The sequence below is a fragment of the Chiloscyllium plagiosum genome, unplaced genomic scaffold, assembly GCF_037043375.1.
Source record: "Chiloscyllium plagiosum isolate Xiang-an unplaced genomic scaffold, Cpla_swu_hap1 HiC_scaffold_2, whole genome shotgun sequence".
Taxonomy (NCBI): Eukaryota; Metazoa; Chordata; class Chondrichthyes; order Orectolobiformes; family Hemiscylliidae; genus Chiloscyllium; species Chiloscyllium plagiosum.
The window spans coordinates 155,995,589-156,014,456 of NW_028270140.1; the positions used below are offsets into that span (position 1 = coordinate 155,995,589).

General features: G+C 50.2%; 1 protein-coding gene across 1 annotated transcript in view; it reads right to left on the bottom strand.

The window, feature by feature from the left end:
* Positions 1 to 5,829: 5,829 nt before the first annotated feature.
* ttc33 (tetratricopeptide repeat domain 33) overlaps positions 5,830 to 18,868 on the bottom strand; it is a 167,612-nt gene continuing 154,573 nt past the window's right edge. Inside the window, exon 5 of the mRNA XM_087975177.1 lies at positions 5,830 to 7,798. Coding sequence (XP_087831303.1) covers positions 7,463 to 7,798 — 336 coding nt within the window. The 3' untranslated portion in view covers positions 5,830 to 7,462. The remainder of the gene's footprint in view (positions 7,799 to 18,868) is intronic.

An 18,868-nucleotide genomic window follows, 5' to 3' on the forward strand; every position in this document is an offset into this window, starting at 1 on the left:
GTGATGGGGGAGAGTGTCGGTGATGGGGGAGAGGGTCAGTGATGGGGGAGAGGGTCAGTGATGGGGGAGAGGGTCAGTGATGGGGGAGAGGGTCAGTGATGGGGGAGAGGGTCAGTGATGGGGGAGATAGTACACAGGGCTGTGGGAGAGGGTCAGTGATGGGGCAGAAGGTCAGTGATGGGGGAGAGGGTCAGTGATGGGGGAGAGTGTCGGTGATGGGGGGAGAGGGTACGCAGGGCTGTGGAAGACGGTTAGTGATGGGGGAAGACGGTCAGTGATGGGGGAGAGTGTCGGTGATGGGGGAGAGGGTCAGTGATGGGGGAGAGGGTCAGTGATGGGGGAGAGGGTCAGTGATGGGGGAGAGGGTCAGTGATGGGGGAGATAGTACACAGGGCTGTGGGAGAGGGTCAGTGATGGGGCAGAAGGTCAGTGATGGGGGAGAGGGTCAGTGATGGGGAGAGTGTCGGTGATGGGGGGAGAGGGTACGCAGGGCTGTCGGAGACGGTTAGTAATGGGGGAAGACGGTCAGTGATGGGGGAGAGTGTCGGTGATGGAGGGATAGTGTACACAGGGCTTTGGGAGAGGGTCAGTGATGGGGGAGAGTGTACACAGGGCTTTGGGAGAGGGTCAGTGATGGGGGGAGAGGGTACACAGGGCTGTGGGAGAGGGTCAGTGATGGGGGGACAGTGTACACAGGGCTTTGGGAGAGGGTCAGTGATGGGGGAGAGTGTACACAGGGCTGTGGGAGAGGGTCAGTGATGGGGGAGAGTGTACACAGGGCTGTGGGAGAGGGTCAGTGATGGGGGAGAGTGTACACAGGGCTGTGGGAGAGGGTCAGTGATGGGGGGACAGTGTACACAAGGCTTTGGGAGAGGGTCAGTGATGGGGGGAGAGGGTACACAGGGTTATGGGAGAGGGCCAGTGATGTGGGGGAGGGTACACAGAGTTGTGAGAGAGTCAGTGATGGGGGAGTGGGTCAGTGATGGGGGGAGAGGTTACACAGGGTTGTGCGAGATGGTCAGTGATGGGGGAAGAGGGTCAATGATGGGGGGGAGAAGGTCAGTGATGGGGGAGAGGTTACACAGGTCTGTGGGAGACAGTCAGTGATGAGGGAGAGGGTTCATAGGGGTGTGAGAGAGGGTCAGTGATGGGGGGGAGAGTGTACACAGGACTGTGGGAGCGGGTCAGTGATGGGGGAAGAGGGTCAATGATGGGGGGAGAAGGTCAGTGATAGAGGAGAGGGTCAGTGATGGAGGGGAGAGTTTACACAAGGCTGTGGGAGAGGGTCAGCGATGGGGGGAGAGGGTCATGGACGGGGGGAGAGGGTCAGTGATGGGGGAGTGGGTACACAAGGCTGTGGGAGAGGGTACACAGTTCTGTGGGAGTGAGTCAGTGATGAGGGAGAGAGTCAGTGATGGGGGAGAGTGTACACAAGGCTGTGGGAGAGGGTCAGTGATGGGGGAGAGGGTACACAGGCTGTGGGAGAGAGGCAGCAATGGGGGAGAGGGTCAGCGATGGGGAAGAGGGTCAGCGATGGGGAAGAGGGTCAGTGATGGGGGGAGAGGGTCAGTGATGGGGGGAGAGGGTCAGTGATGGGGGGGAGAGGGTCAGTGATGATGGAGTGGGTACACAGGCTGTGGGAGAGAGTCAGCAATGGGGGAGAGGGTCAGCGATGGGGGGAGAGGGTACACAGGGCTGTGGGAGAGGGTCAGTGATGTGGGAGAGGGTACACAGGGCTGTGGGAGAGAGTCAGTGATGGGGAAGAGGGTACACGGGGTTATGGGAGAGGGCCAGTGATGTGGAGGAGGGTACACAGGGTTATGAGAGAGAGTCAGTGATGGGGGAGTGGGTCAGTGATGGGGGGGAAGAAGTGACACAGGGTTGTGGGAGAGGGTCAGTGATCGGGGGGAGGGTTAGTGATGTGGGGAGAGGGTACACAGGGCTGTGGGAGAGGGTCAGTGATGGGGGAGAGGGTCAGTGATGGGGGGAGAGGGTACACAGGGCTGTGGGAGAGGGTCAGTGATGGGGGGAGAGGGTACACAGGGCTGTAGGAGAGGGTATGGGGAGTGGGTCAGTGATGGGGAGTGAGTCAGTGATGGGGCAGTGGGTCAGTGACGGGGGAGAGGGTCAGTGACGGGGGAGAGGGTCAGTGATGGGGGAGAGGGTCAGTGATGGGGGAGAGGGTCAGTGATGGGGGAGAGGGTACACAGGGCTGTGGGAGAGGGTCAGTGATGGGGGGAGAGTGCACACAGGGCTGTGGGAGAGGGTCAGTGATGGGAGAGAGGGTAGTGATGGGGGTAGAGGGTACACAGGACAGTGGGAGAGGATCAGTGATGGGGGAGAGGGTCAGCGACAGGGGGATAGGGTAAACAGGGATGTGGGAGAGGGTCAGCGACGGGGGGATAGGGTAAACAGGGCTGTGGGAGAGGGTCAGTGATTGGGGAGATAGTACACAGGGCTGTGGGAGAGGGTCAGTGATGGAGGAGAGGGTCAGTGATGGGGGAGAGGGTCAGTGATGGGGGAGAGGGTCAGTGATGGGGGAGATAGTACACAGGGCTGTGGGAGAGGGTCAGTGATGGGGCAGAAGGTCAGTGATGGGGGAGAGGGTCAGTGATGGGGGAGAGTGTCGGTGATGGGGGGAGAGGGTACGCAGGGCTGTGGGAGACGGTTAGTGATGGGGGAAGACGGTCAGTGATGGGGGAGAGTGTCGGTGATGGGGGAGAGGGTCAGTGATGGGGGAGAGGGTCAGTGATGGGGGGGAAGAGGGTACACAGGGCTGTGGGAGAGCGTCAGTGATGGGGGAGAGGGTCAGTGATGGGGGGAGAGGGTACACAGGACTGTGGGAGAGGGTCAGTGATAGGGGAAGAGGGTAAACAGGGATGTGGGAGAGGGTCAGTGATGGGGGAAGAGGGTCAATGATGGGGGGAGAAGGTCAGTGAATGGGGGAGAGGTTACACAGGGCTGTGGGAGAGGATCAGTGATGGGGGAAAGTGTACACAAGGCTGTGGGAGAGCGTCAGTGATGGGGGAGAGGGTACACAGGGCTGTGAAAGAGGGTCAGTGATGGGGGAAGAGGGTCAATGATGGGCGGGAGAAGGTCAGTGATTGGGGAGAGGTTACACAGGTCTGTGGGAGAGAGCCAGTGATGGGGGAGAGGGTCAGTGATGGGGGAGAGGGTACACAGGGCTGTGAAAGAGGGTCAGTGATGGAGGGGGGAGAGTGTACACAGGGCTGTGGGAGAGGATCAGTGATGGGGGATGAGGGTCAATGGGGTGAGAAGGTCAGTGATGGGGAGAGGGTCTGTGGTATGGGGAGTGGGTCAGTGATGGGGGAGAGGGTCAGTGATGGGGGAGAGGGTCAGTGGTAGAGGAGAGGGTCAGTGATGGGGGAGTGGGTCAGTGATGGGGGAGTGGGTCAGTGATGGGGTAGAGTGTACACAAGGCTGTGGGAGAGAGTCAGCAATGGGGGAGAGGGTCAGCGATGGAGGGAGAAGGTCAGTGATGGGGGAGAGTATACACAGGGCTGTGGGAGAGGGTCAGTGATGGGGGAGAGGGTACACAGGGCTGTGGGAGAGCTTCAGTGATGGGGGGAGAGGGTACACAGGGCTGTGGGAGAGGGTCAGTGATGGGGGAGAGGGTCAGTGATTGGGGGAGAGGGTACACAGGGCTGTGGGAGAGCGTCAGTGATGGGGGGAGAGGGTACACAGGGCTGTGGGAGAGGGTCAGTGATGGGGGGAGAGGGTACACAGGGCTGTGGGAGAGGGTCAGTGATGGGGGGAGAGGGTACATAGGGCTGTGGGAGAGCGTCAGTGATGGGGGGAGAGGGTACACAGGGCTGTGGGAGAGCATCAGTGATGGGGGGAGAGGGTACACAGAGTTGTGAGAGAGTCAGTGATGGGGGAGTGGGTCAGTGATGGGGGGAGAGGTTACACAGGGTTGTGCGAGATGGTCAGTGATGGGGGAAGAGGGTCAATGATGGGGGGGAGAAGGTCAGTGATGGGGGAGAGGTTACACAGGTCTGTGGGAGACAGTCAGTGATGAGGGAGAGAGTCAGTGATGAGGGAGAGGGTACACAGGGGTGTGAGAGAGGGTCAGTGATGGGGGGGAGAGTGTACACAGGGCTGTGGGAGAGGGTCAGTGATGGGGGGAGAGGGTACACAGGGCTGTGGGAGAGGGTCAGTGATGGGGGAAAGTGTACACAAGGCTGTGGGAGAGCGTCAGTGATGGGGGAGAGGGTACACAGGGCTGTGAAAGAGGGTCAGTGATGGGGGAAGAGGGTCAATGATGGGGGGGAGAAGGTCAGTGATTGGGGAGAGGTTACACAGGTCTGTGGGAGAGAGCCAGTGATGGGGTAGAGGGTCAGTGATGGGGGAGAGGGTACACAGGGCTGTGAAAGAGGGTCAGTGATGGGGGGGGGAGAGTGTACACAGGGCTGTGGGAGAGGATCAGTGATGGGGGATGAGGGTCAATGGGGTGAGAAGGTCAGTGATGGGGAGAGGGTCTGTGGTATGGGGAGTGGGTCAGTGATGGGGGAGAGGGTCAGTGATGGGGGAGAGGGTCAGTGGTAGAGGAGAGGGTCAGTGATGGGGGAGTGGGTCAGTGATGGGGGAGTGGGTCAGTGATGGGGTAGAGTGTACACAAGGCTGTGGGAGAGAGTCAGCAATGGGGGAGAGGGTCAGCGATGGAGGGAGAAGGTCAGTGATGGGGGAGAGTATACACAGGGCTGTGGGAGAGGGTCAGTGATGGGGGAGAGGGTACACAGGGCTGTGGGAGAGCTTCAGTGATGGGGGGAGAGGGTACACAGGGCTGTGGGAGAGGGTCAGTGATGGGGGAGAGGGTCAGTGATTGGGGGAGAGGGTACACAGGGCTGTGGGAGAGCGTCAGTGATGGGGGGAGAGGGTACACAGGGCTGTGGGAGAGGGTCAGTGATGGGGGGAGAGGGTACACAGGGCTGTGGGAGAGGGTCAGTGATGGGGGGAGAGGGTACATAGGGCTGTGGGAGAGCGTCAGTGATGGGGGGAGAGGGTACACAGGGCTGTGGGAGAGCATCAGTGATGGGGGGAGAGGGTACACAGAGTTGTGAGAGAGTCAGTGATGGGGGAGTGGGTCAGTGATGGGGGGAGAGGTTACACAGGGTTGTGCGAGATGGTCAGTGATGGGGGAAGAGGGTCAATGATGGGGGGGAGAAGGTCAGTGATGGGGGAGAGGTTACACAGGTCTGTGGGAGACAGTCAGTGATGAGGGAGAGAGTCAGTGATGAGGGAGAGGGTACACAGGGGTGTGAGAGAGGGTCAGTGATGGGGGGGAGAGTGTACACAGGGCTGTGGGAGAGGGTCAGTGATGGGGGGAGAGGGTACACAGGGCTGTGGGAGAGGGTCAGTGATGGGGGGAGAGGGTACATAGGGCTGTGGGAGAGCGTCAGTGATGGGGGGAGAGGGTACACAGGGCTGTGGGAGAGCATCAGTGATGGGGGGAGAGGGTACACAGGGCTGTGGGAGAGGGTCAGTGATGGGGGTAGAGGGTACACAGGGCTGTGGGAGAGGTTCAGTGATAGGGGGAGAGGGTCAGTGATGGGGGAGAGGGTCAGTGATGGGGGTAGAGGGTACACAGGGCTGTGGGAGAGGTTCAGTGATAGGGGGAGAGGGTCAGTGATGGGGGTAGAGGGTACACAGGGCTGTGGGAGAGGATCAGTGATGGTGGGAGAGTATATTCAGGACTGTGGGAGAGAGATTTAATGGAGTGGTGGATAGGGTCAGCAATCGAATGGAAGCTTTGCTTTGAGAAATTAGGGCTGAAAGAAAGGGGAGGTAAAAAAACTTGACAATAATTAATTTGGCGAATAATAACACAAAGCTTTATTCTGTACAGTACAGAAGGGTTGTGTAAATCATCGATTATCACCAACTCTGAGACACTGTCCTCGAGGATCCACCTACTCACTGCAGAGTGTGGGCTGTGAGTTTGGAGGTCACATGTCCAAAGTCGATGATTCTGGGTCAAGTTACTGTGCTGGCAGAGAGCAAGGGAAAAGCAAATCTCACCAAATCCAGACCAGATAGAGCAGAAGGAAACCTTCAATCACAGCAGGGCATCGCCTTGAGGTATTGGTACCTCATCACCGAGGATCACTACCTTAGGAGATCGCCCCCAATCACAGTCAGTAACCGGGGGGAGATCGTCCCCAATCACAGTCAGTAACCGGGGGAGATCGTCCCCAATCACAGTCAGTAACCGGGGGGAGATCGCCCCCCAATCACAGTCAGTAACCGGGGGAGATCGCCCCCCAATCACAGTCAGTAACCGGGGGAGATCGCCCCCAATCACAGTCAGTAACCGGGGGAGATCGCCCCCAATCACAGTCAGTAACCGGGGGAGATCGTCCCCAATCACAGTCAGTAACCGGGGGAGATCGCCCCCCATCACAGTCAGTAACCGGGGGAGATCGCCCCCAATCACAGTCAGTAACCGGGGGAGATCGCCCCCAATCACAGTCAGTAACCGGGGGAGATCGCCCCCCAATCACAGTCAGTAACCGGGGGAGATCGCCCCCAATCACAGTCAGTAACCGGGGGAGATCGCCCCCCAATCACAGTCAGTAACCGGGGGGAGATCGCCCCCCAATCACAGTCAGTAACCGGGGGAGATCGCCCCCAATCACAGTCAGTAACCGGGGGGAGATCGCCCCCCAATCACAGTCAGTAACCGGGGGAGATCGCCCCCCAATCACAGTCAGTAACCGGGGGAGATCGCCCCCCAATCACAGTCAGTAACCGGGGGAGATCGCCCCCCAATCACAGTCAGTAACCGGGGGAGATCGTCCCCAATCACAGTCAGTAACCGGGGGGAGATCGCCCCCAATCACAGTCAGTAACCGGGGGAGATCGCCCCCCAATCACAGTCAGTAACCGGGGGAGATCGCCCCCAATCACAGTCAGTAACCGGGGGAGATCGCCCCCAATCACAGTCAGTAACCGGGGGAGATCGCCCCCCAATCACAGTCAGTAACCGGGGGGAGATCGTCCCCAATCACAGTCAGTAACCGGGGGAGATCGTCCCCAATCACAGTCAGTAACCGGGGGGAGATCGCCCCCAATCACAGTCAGTAACCGGGGGAGATCCCTTTCGGAGATGAATATTGTGGGTTTAATGAGGAAAGTACAAAGGTACAGCAATGCAAATGTCACCTCTTTAAACATGCAACTTCCAGCTCTCCAGTTGGAGCAGTGTGTAGCCATTGAATATAAGGTGGCGGGGGGACTGGTTAATCTGCACACCAGTCAGAGGTGATAACCTGCTGGTATGGGCAGGGTGGATAAATCAGAACCCTGGCCCCAGTGATACCAGTAGGGGAGAGATGTCTTTACACAGACCAAAAGCAGGGCAGCAACCATTGAGAATTCACACAGCATGAAGCAAAGGTTGGGAGAGACACACAGCTGGCTGTGTAGTGTGCTGAAGCTGAGACTATCGTGCCTGGATGAAGTTTCCGTCTCTCAGTCTCCGGTGACTGCCTGTCTCTGTTCCCTGTGTTGCTGTAATAAAGATGCTGGTGTCTGTCACTGCTGGATGTCTGTCCCTCTCCGCGATAGCCGCACATGCCTCGACCAGCTCATCGCTCTCAAAGTCGTAATCTGGCAGGTGCCCAGCCGGATCCCTCTGCTGAGCACCTCTCTCTGCGGGCACAGACTCACCAAGCTGTTGCTGCTTCTGCCAGAGCTCAAGAGCCCAAGCCAGGTCATCATTCCACAGTGTGCTGTCAGCTGGGCACAGATGCAGCGCTCTCTGGAAACTTTTTAAACCCTGTTAAATAAGAGGATGAGTTAGAATAACGAGAGCAAACACCAGCAATGTCTTAGATCACAAAGTGATCACTATCGCACAACACACAGCAGCTGCAGGGGTCACTGCACAAAATCCAGAACAGCAAACCATAACGAGGAGCAGGAGGCCAGTCTGCCCCTCACATTGTTCCTCCATTTTATACGATCATGGCTGATCTAACTCCAATTTTCTGCCCACTCCCCAAGAACCTTCAACTCATTATTAATTAAAAACCTGGCTATCGCAAAGTTCCCAGCATCCACCACACTCTGGGTTAGTGAACTCCACAGATTTGTGACCCTTTTGAGAGATGTAATTTCTCCTCATCTCTGTTTTAAATCTGATTCCCCTGATCTTAAAGCTACAACCTCTCGTTCTGGATTTCCCCATGAGGAAGCGTCCTCTCTATGTCTACTGTATCAATTCCCCTTTAGCATCTCCCCTCATTCTTCTGAATTCTAAAGGGTATCAGCCTAAACTGCTCAATCTCTCCTCATTAGACAAACCCTTCATTTCTGGGTGCAATCTAGTGAACCCCTTCTGATCTGCCTCTTATACACTTACATCTCTCCTTCAGTAAGGGGACTAAAATCGTATACAATAGTCCAGGTGCAGTCTCACTAAAGTTTGGTACAGTTACAACAGTACTTTCCTGCTTTTATACTCGATTCCTTCAGCAATAAATGCTAAAATCCATTTGCCCTCCTTATTACTTGCTGTATCTGCATGCTAGTCTTCTGTGATCCATGCATGAAGATACCCAGATCCCTCTGAAATACTGTGAAGTTTCTCTCCTTTTAGATAATAATTTGCCTTTCTATTCCTCTGATCATTATGGATAACCTCACAGTTAAACTTCATCAGCCAGATTTTGGCCTATTCACCTAACCTGGCGATATCCATTTGTAAATTACTGATTTCTTCATTGCATCTTGCTTTTCCACCTATTTTAGTGGGTATCTGCAAATCTGGCCAGATTTCTATCCCTGTATCCAGTCATTAATGTAGACTGGCCTGAGGACTGAACCCTATGGCATCCCACTGACCAACAGAAAAAAAGACCTATTTATCCTAACTCTCTACTTTCTGTTAGTTATCTAACCCTCTGCACAAACAAATTAATTAATCCTAACCCCCATATGATCTTACGTTCTGTATTAGACTTTTGTGTGACACCTTATTGAATGCCTTCTGTAAATCCAGATAAACTACATGTACAGGATCCCCATTAGTCACTTGGTTTGTTATTTATTCAAAGACCTCTATCAAATTAGTCAAACGTGATTTACCCTTCATACACCAAAGCTGACTCTGATGGATTGCATTGTGGCTTTCCAAATGTCCTGTTATTACTTCCTTCCTAATGGATTCTAACAATTTCCCAATGAATCATGTTAAACTAACTGGGCTGCAGTTTCCCACTTTGTGCCACCCCCTCTTCTTGAACGATCGCATTATATTAGCATTCTTCCAATCCACTGGAAGCGTTCACATTCAGGGAATTTTGGAATATTATAAACAAAGGATCCACTTTCTCTGCAGCCACTTCCTTCATTCCCTTTGGAGACCTACCTGCTTTCCATCCCAATAGTTTGCTCTGTAACTTTTCCCTTTCGCAATGATGATTGTTCAAAGGTCCTCTCTTTTGTATGTAACTTTTGTCTTTATTTCTCTATTTTGTATCTAAGATAATGCTGTGTGGACTGACATTGTAAACTTTTCACTGTACTCCTGTACTTGAGTACATGTGGTAATGAAGCCTAATTCTAATTCTATAACCTCTGTGTTAGCTATTACTATTGGGGGGGGACTAGTGCCCTACACCATGAAAACCCACACAAAATATTGATTTAGTGACTCAGGTTTTCATATTTTGCACTAGTTTTCTTTCATTATTTACCATTGCTGTTTCTATATATGTTTTTGTAATCCTTTCCTGATCTTTAAAACATTTCCCAATCTTCAACCTTGCCACTGAGTCTTTGTAATCTGGTATGCTTTAGCTCGTATATTCCTATTATTTTTACCTTCCTTGCTTATCCATGGATGATTTTTCCACTCTTACATTCTTTCCTCCTTTTGGAATATGTTTTAGCTTGGAGCACTTGAGGATCTCCTTCAGCATCGATCACAGTTCAACAACAGTCCAGTCTTTTAGTTCTCCTGCCCAGTTGGGCCAATCTGTCCTTACTCTATGTAATTACTGTGTTTAATTACAGATCGTTACTGTGGGACTTGAGCTGCTTACCCTCCAACTGAATTTGAAATTCCAGCGTGCTGCGATCACTCTTTCCTGGAGAATCCTAAACTATGAGATCATTAATCCCACCCCATTACACAATCCCCAATCCAGAATAGTCTGCTCTCTATTGGCCTGGTTCTGGAACATATTTCAGAAAATTTGCTTATTTTATTTTTTCCCCTTCTCCCATTAGGGTGGCACGGTGGCACAGTGGTTAGCACTGCTGCCTCACAGCGCCAGAGACCCCGGTTCAATTCCCGCCTCGGGTGACTGCCTGTGTGGAGTTTGCACGTTCTCCCTGTGTCTGCGTGGGTTTTCTCCGGGTGCTCCGGTTTCCTCCCACAGTCCAAAGATGGGCAGGTGAGGTGAATTGGCCATGCTAAATTGCCCGTAGTGTTAGGTGTAGGGGAATGAGTCTGGGTGGGTTGCTCTTTGGAGGGTCAGTGTGGACTTGTTGGGCTGAAGGGCCTGTTTCCACCCTGTAAGGAATCTAATCTAGAAATTTCCCCAAGAAACAATTTCTAATACATTCAATGAACTCTTCCTCGAGTCTTATCTTTGCTGATTTGATTAACACAGTCTGTATGCATATTAAAATCACCCATAATTACTGCAGTACCTTTCTTACAAGTTCCCAGTATTTCCCAGTTTATACTGTGCCCCACTGGGGAACTACTTTTTGAGGGTCTAGAGATTACTTCTTTCCTTTGTTATTTCTAATTCCTACTCAGACTGATCCCACATCGTGCCTATACCAGTTCTCACTGCAGCGCTGGTCTCTTCCTTTACAATTAAAGCTACACTGCCTCTTTTTTGTTTTTTAACCTATCCTTCCCAAACACTAAAGTGCCCTTGGATATTAAATTCTCAAACCTGGTCTCCCTGTAAACATGTCTCCGTAATCTTGTACCAGTTTGTCTCTATTTGCGCTGTTAACTCATTCAGTTTATTCCAAATGCTTTGTGCATCCAGACACAAAGTCTTTAGGTTTGTTCCATTATCTAAGTTCCCTACTCTTGTACAATTCTTTGGTCCAATGTGAGGTCACATATCCTATCCCTTCCTTACCTTTTCTGGTAACAATCAGACTCATCACTAATCTGCACTGCTAACCTCTGCTTTGATTTTGATTTTCTAATTGTCCATGCGACTGAACTGACAATGCACAAGACAAACACTCACACAATGAGACAAACACGTCATGAGTTTTAATTTTAAACATCGCAAAAGTCTTTCTTGGATGCAGTCCAGAGAAAGTTCACATGGCTGATTGCAGGTATTGTGGGGATTGTCGTATGAGGGCAGGTTGAGTAGATTGAGCTTGCACTCTTTGGAACGTACAAGAATGAGAGGTGACCTTATCAACACATACAAGATTCAGGGTTTAATTGGAAAGGTAATTTCTCCTTACGGGAGAGTTTGGGAGAATAAGGGGTCACCCAGCTAAGATAGAGATGAGCAGAAATTTCTTCTCTCAGACAGGAGTGAATCTTTACCACACAGGGCTTTCGGCGCTGGTTCATTAAGTATATTCAAGGCTGAGATAGACAGATGCTTAATTAGCAAGGGAATCAAGGATTATGGGAAAAAGGCAGGAAACTGGAAGTCGGGATTATCAGATCAGCCACGATCTCATCGATTGGCAGAATAGAATCGATGGACTGAATGGCCTACTTCTGTTCCTACATTTTATGGTCTTATGGAATAATGCAAGGCTATCTACCTCCTCGAGATTGTTACACCAATGAATGATGGCCTGGGTGATCTGTTAACTAATTCCTTAAAACAAATCCCCACCTTTGCCCTATATCACCTCATGCCTTCTGGGTGAGAAAATATACCTTTTAACATTAAAACTACCAACTGTTGCTTGCAGAGAAGATTTCACCAACTGTGTGCAGAAATGTTTCCTAGTTTTCTCTCTGCAAGGTCTGGCTCTAACCAGTCAAGGTAGACAAGCAGGAGGCTGGAAGAACACAGTGAGCCAGGCACCATCAGGAGGTGGAGAAGTCAACATATTTGGTGTAACCCTTCTTCAGGACTAGGGGGTGGATGTAATGGGAGCCTTAATCAATTTCAACTCAATCCATAACACCCTAACCAGCAGAAACAGTTTTTCTCTCACTGCCCCATCATTTCCATTTAATATAGCGAAAAACAATCCATCTTAACATGTAGTTTCTTGATAATTTAATCCTTGAGGTCTAAGAATGATTTTCGTATATGTAAACTGTCAAATTCAATATAGGCCATAGAGACAGAATTAGGCCATTTGGCCCATCGGTCAATTCTGTGTCTTATGATCCTGCTCCACAGCTACTTGATGAAGGAGCGTCGCTCCGAAAGCTAGTGTGCTTCCAAATATACCTGTTGGACTATAACCTGGTGGTGTGTGATTTTTAACTAATTAAGGTCTGGTTACCACCTTCCTAAGGAGTGAAGTTCAGTGACTGTGTGCATGTGTTGTGGTCTAACCAGGGCTTTGTACATCTGAAACTCAACTCCTTCCCTCTGGTATTCTACTCCTTCCTTCCTTAGATCAGCCAGCTGGTTCAGATTTGCTTTCACACGGAACCCATTTTACTTTCCAAATGCACAGCTGTGCCAGCACAATCATTTCCATTTAGGTTGAAGTTGCTCCTGGCAGGGATGTTAATGGCAGTTCCCTTACATCTCTTCCAGTCTTGTTACACACCACAGATGACCTGGACACACCCTCCCTACTTGTAGTTGCTTCTGAACATTTACATTGTTGGCTCAATGTACCCAAAATAAGCATGGCACGATGCAGGGAATTGACGATACTCCAGCCTGTTCCCGTAAAAGCAGGAGTGCCATCAATCTCGGTCCAAAAATGGATTTAAGCAACGAGGCAGGGGGCACGCCTGAGGATGTTTTCATTCTCTCAAGGGATGTCGGCATTACTGGTTTGGCCTACAACTATTGCCCATCCCTAATGGTGCTGGAGAAGGTAGTGGTGAGTGAGCTAATGTTTTGAAGCACTGTAGTCATTGGAGTGAGGGACACCCTGAATGCTGTAAGCAAGTTAATTCCAGCATACTGACCCAGTGAAGTAATGGGGACATATTTCCAAGTCAGGGGCACCTTGGAGGAAACTTGCAGAAGGTGCTGTTCCCAAGTATCCGTTGCTAGACATAACTGACTGACTTGGAAGGTGCTGGCTGAGGGTGTTTGGTGTATTACTGCAGTGCATTTTGTAGGTGGTACACATCTGCGGCTACTGAGCATTGGTGGGGGAGGGAGTGGATGAATAAATAGGTGGATGAGGTACTAATCAAGCAGGCTGAACCAGACTGAGCTTCTTGTGTAAGTTCCAAAGGACCACTCTGTATTTGTCTTGACCAAGAAAGATGCTGTACAAGCCACAGTGAAAAAGGAGGAACTTTACACATTTGCTTGTTTAAAAATTGATAAACCAAAGTCTGTAGAAAGGCCTGTGTAAAGGTGATCAAGTAACCAGGATTGGTTGAGTTACAGATCAGAGTTGAGAGTGTGTTCCTGGAAAAGCACAGCAGTTCAGGCAGCATCCAAGGAGCAGGAAAATCGACATTTCAGGCATCAGCCCTTCATCAAAATGTCGATTCTCCTACTCCTCACAGACTGCCTGACTTGCTGTGCTTTTCCAGGAACACACTCTCATCTCTGATCTTCAGCATCTGCAAACCTCACTGTCTCCTGAATTACATAGCAGACTACTGAAGGCTGCTGAGCAAAGAGTGTGGAAATTGTGAAGGCAATAGTCATAATCTTCAAATCTTCCTGAGAGGATCTGGGGTCACACCAGAGGACTGGGGAATTGGAAATGTTACACCTTTATTCAAGAAACAGGTGTAAAGATACACGCACCTTTGACAGGCCAGTCTGGTTGAACAGAGTGGTGGGAAAGCTTTCAGAGATGAATCTTCCCTGCCTCTCAACAACATGGGCCTTGGCAACTCAGTTAGGAAAATAAGATCAGCTCAGCAGAAATAAGATCCTTAAAATCAGGAAGAAAATATCCAAATCTCCAGCTAATGATGAGATGGGAATTGCGCTATTGAATGGTGAATAATTTCTAATTTCTACTCATAAATGGTCTATTTGCACCTACTTGAATGCATTAGATTAGATTAGATTAGATTACTTAGAGTGTGGAAACAGGCCCTTCGGCCCAACAAGTCCACACCGACCCGCCGAAGCGCAACCCACCCAGAGCCATTCCCCTACGTTTACCCCTTCACATAACACTACGGGCAATTTAGCGCAGCCAATTCACCTGACCCTGCACATCTTTGGACTGTGGGAGGAAACCGGAGCACCCGGAGGAAACCCACGCAGACACGGGGAGAATATGCAAACTCCACACAGTCAGTCACCTGAGGCGGGAATTGATACCGGGTCTCTGGCGCTGTGAGGCAGCAGTGCTAACCACTGTGCAACCGTGCCATCATTAACTAATCTCGCCTCCATGATGTGCAGTTTTACATTTGCCCAGCCACTAACATTTCCAACATGAAGGTTGGGACTCTAGCTGGCCTCCTTGGTCAGCAGTCACCAAATCTCACAGCATGCTCCATTTGTAGCCTGTGTCCAATTGTCATTGGCATTGGACATGCAGAAGTCTCACCACACCCTCAGAACACATCTCCACCTACGGTACAGTGCTGCATTTCAGTGTGGCACTTGAGCCCATCAGTACCTTTTGATCTTTCAGTCAGAAAATTCTCTGCTGGTTGGAGTCATACCTGGCACAGAGGAAGATGGTTGTGGTTGTTTGAGATCAGTCATCTCAGCTCCAGGCCCATCTCTGCAGGAGTTCCTCAGGGTAGTGTCCAAGGCCCAACTATCTTCAGCTGCTTCATCAATGACCTTCCCTTCATCACAAGGTCAGAGGTGGGGGATGTTCGCCAATGATTGCACAATGTTCAGCACCATTCGCAACTCCTCAGATACTGAGGCAGTCCATGACTAAATGCAGTATGACCTGGACAATATCTAGGCATGGGCTGACAACTGGCAACATCCATGCCAGGCAATGACCATCTTGAACCAGAGAAAATCTAACCATTAGCCCTTGACATTTAATGATGTCACCATCACCGAATTCCTCATCATCATCCAGGGGGCTACTATTGACCAGATGCTGAAATGGACTAGCCATGTAAGCACAGTGGCTACAAGAGCAGGTCAGAGGCTAGGCATACTGCAGCATGTAGCTCACCACCTGACTCTCAAAAGCCAGTCCACCACCTTCAAGGTTCAAGTACTTGCCTGGATGGGGGCACCTCCAACAACACTCAAGAAGCTTGACACCATCCAGGACAAAGCAGCCCACTTGATTGGCACCACATCCACAAACATCTGCTCCCTCCACCAACAACGCTCAGTCACAGCAGTGTCCACCATCTATAAAATGCACTGCAGAAATTCACCAAGACTTCTTAGACAGCAGCTTCCAAACCCATGACCACTTCCATCCAGAAGGACAAAGGCAGCAGATACAAGACAACACCTCATATTCCTCTCTCAGACATTTGGAAATCTATCTCCCTTCCCTCAGTGTTGCTGGGTCAAAGTCTTAGAATTCTCTCCCTAGGAGAATCATGGGTCTACCTACAGCACATGGACTGTAGTGGTTCAACAAGGCAGTTCACCACAGCCTTCTTAAGAGCAACTAGAGATGGACAATAACTACTCAGCAACACCCACATCCCCTGAGTGAGTGAAGGGAGAGGTAACCAACAAATGGATTTATCCAGGCTATATCTCAGGGCTTCTTGCTTGCTCTCTACGTGCTCACTCACTATGCGCTCACTTCAGTGCTCAAAACATCTCTGCCTTACTGTTTTGCGTTTTGTCCTGTTAGTCACAGCTTCAAGGCACATTGTATTTCTCAGAGACAGAGTGTGCTACAGCACAGAAAGAAGCTCTACTGTCAGTTGTGTCTGTGCTGATCATCAAACACCTAACTACTCCAGTTCCACTGTCCAGCACTTGGCCTGTAGCCTTGTGTGCTACGGTGCTCCAAGTGATTATCTAAGTACTTCTTAAATCTTGTGCTGGTTCCTGTCTCTGTCACACGTTCAGGGAGTGAGTTCGAGATACCCAACATCTTCTGGGTAAAAAGATTCTCCTTTACATCGCTTCTTAAACATTCCAGATCCTATTAATGGAATTGATTACAATTTGACCCTGTGACCCCAAGCATCAGCCTGGACCCCAGGGTTACTAAAGTACAGCCATTACTACGAAGACACCATATCCGCACACCCGGGTGATGAAAGAACAAGGACAGCTTGCTAATCCCGATGGCCGGTGATTCAGCAGCAAACATGCTCCAGGAAAGCAAAGGAGGGAAACTGCAATGTATTTATTTCCACTGTGGATTCTCATAATTCCTTCAGATTAAACTGACTGCCTAGCTCTGGGCCTTATCGTCATCACCTTGAAGCACAGTAAGATTAACAACATTGCAATGAATATAAAGCAGACGCACCGAACAGATTGACGCAGGCAGCTAGATCTGCATCTTTCAGTATAAAGACAAAGGTTCAAACTAGTTCAAACAGAGAGAATGGTTACATTCTCTCTCTCTCTCATTCCTGTCGGGGTACATATGGAAGATGAGTTTAAACAGACAATCCAAAGCACACATTACAAAGAGAACAAAACACCATCTTGAGAGAGGGCACAGGAAAAATGGTATGGGATATGGAAACTGTAATAAATGCAGCAGGGATTTTCTTTTTAATGGGGATAGTGTAGATAGTGTAGATAGCGTCTTCCTCTGTACAGAAACACATGCTGGACCTGTCCTGGTGACAGCATAAAGTCAGCTTTCCCCTAAGCTCATGCTGTCCCTGTCCTGGGAGTGTTTGGTGGGGGACAGTGTCGAGAGAGCTTTCTCTGTATCTAACTCCATGCTGTCTCTGTCCTGGGAGTGTTTGGTGGGGGACAGTGTCGAGAGAGCTTTCTCTGTATCTAACTCCATGCTGTCTCTGTCCTGGGAGTGTTTGGTGGGGGACAGTGTCGAGAGAGCTTTCTCTGTATCTAACTCCATGCTGTCCCTGTACTAGGAGTGTTTGGTGGGGGACAGTGTCGAGAGAGCTTTCTCTGTATCTAACTCCATGCTGTCTCTGTCCTGGGAGTGTTTGGTGGGGGACAGTGTCGAGAGAGCTTTCTCTGTATCTAACTCCATGCTGTCTCTGTCCTGGGAGTGTTTGGTGGGGGACAGTGTAGAGAGAGCTTTCTCTGTATCTAACTCCATGCTGTCTCTGTCCTGGGAGTGTTTGGTGGGGGACAGTGTAGAGAGAGCTTTCTCTGTATCTAACCCCGTGCTGTCTCTGTCCTGGGAGTGTTTGGTGGGGGTCAGTGTAGAGGGAGCTTTCTCTGTATCTAACCCCCTGCTGGCTCTGTCCGGGGAGTGTTTGATGGGGACAATGTAGAGGGAGCTTTCTCTGTATCTAACCCCCTGCTGGCTCTGTCTGGGGAGTGTTTGATGGGGACAGTGTAGAGGAAGCTTTACTCTGTATCTAACGCCGTGCTGTACCTGTTCTGAGAGTGTTTGATGGGGTCAATGTAGCGAGAGCTTTGTTTTCAGTTTAAAAGAGTAGAGGGAGCTTTAATGCCTACCTATCGGTGTGCTTCGCTCGTCCACCATCTTTAAATCTGTCCCGTCAAAGGAAAATTAAGAGAATGGCCATTTCTTTCAGCCTCAAACCAATTACAGACTGAATTTCCACAGTGACCATGATCCAAGAACTCAGTGAACACTCTAATGAGCATGAGTATTAAAGGTCAGCACTGTTGCTCGTTTTCATGTAGAAGGGTAGAGGTAGCTACACCCTATGTTTATATGTGCCAGCTGTTGGCCTGTGTTCGACACTGCAAATGAAAATAAAGGAGCTGATGCTGTTGGCTGCAGTGTCCAAAGCACAGCTAACCAACTACATGTGTCTCAACCCAATCAGTCAAGTCGTGCATCAGCAGCACAGTCATTGTTCATGTTCCCGTAACTGACACAGGCTGCATTAACCACTAAGTCACACAGACAAAAATCACATCAGACAGAAAATACAGATCCCTGCTGCTTATCATGGCTTGTCAGATCGAAGGGACTGAGTTTTCAGCCTTTAGGATTGGTTCCCATGGGAATGAAAAGGAAGAGGTTTGGGTCCATTGGATTTGTAGATAACCGGACTAAACTGGAAAGACTGTGGGTCATTTGGGATTGTGTACAATTGGAATGAAACACAAAAAAGGTTAACTCCATTGGGTTTATGCATAGTCAGAGTGAATGGGAAGAGTTTGGCCCATTTGGATTGGTTACAATGGGAGCAATGGGAAGAGTTTGGTCCATTTGGATTGTTTACAATGGGAGCAATGGGAAGAGTTTGGGTCCATTTGGATTGGTTACAATGGGAGCAATGGGAAGAGTTTGGCCCATTTGGATTGGTTACAATGGGAGCAATGGGAAGAGTTTGGTCCATTTGGATTAGTTACAATGGGAGCAATGGGAAGAGTTTGGTCCATTTGGATTGGTTACAATGGGAGCAATGGGAAGAGTTTGGGTCCATTTGGATTGGTTACAATGGGAGCAATGGGAAGAGTTTGGTCCATTTGGATTGGTTACAATGGGAGCAATGGGAAGACTTTGGTCCATTTGGATTGGTTACAATGGGAGCAATGGGAAGAGTTTGGCCCATTTGGATTGGTTACAATGGGAGCAATGGGAAGAGTTTGGATGATAAAATGCACTTCTTGAGTAACCAATTCCAGGGAGCCAGCATTGTCAGAGACTGTGATAT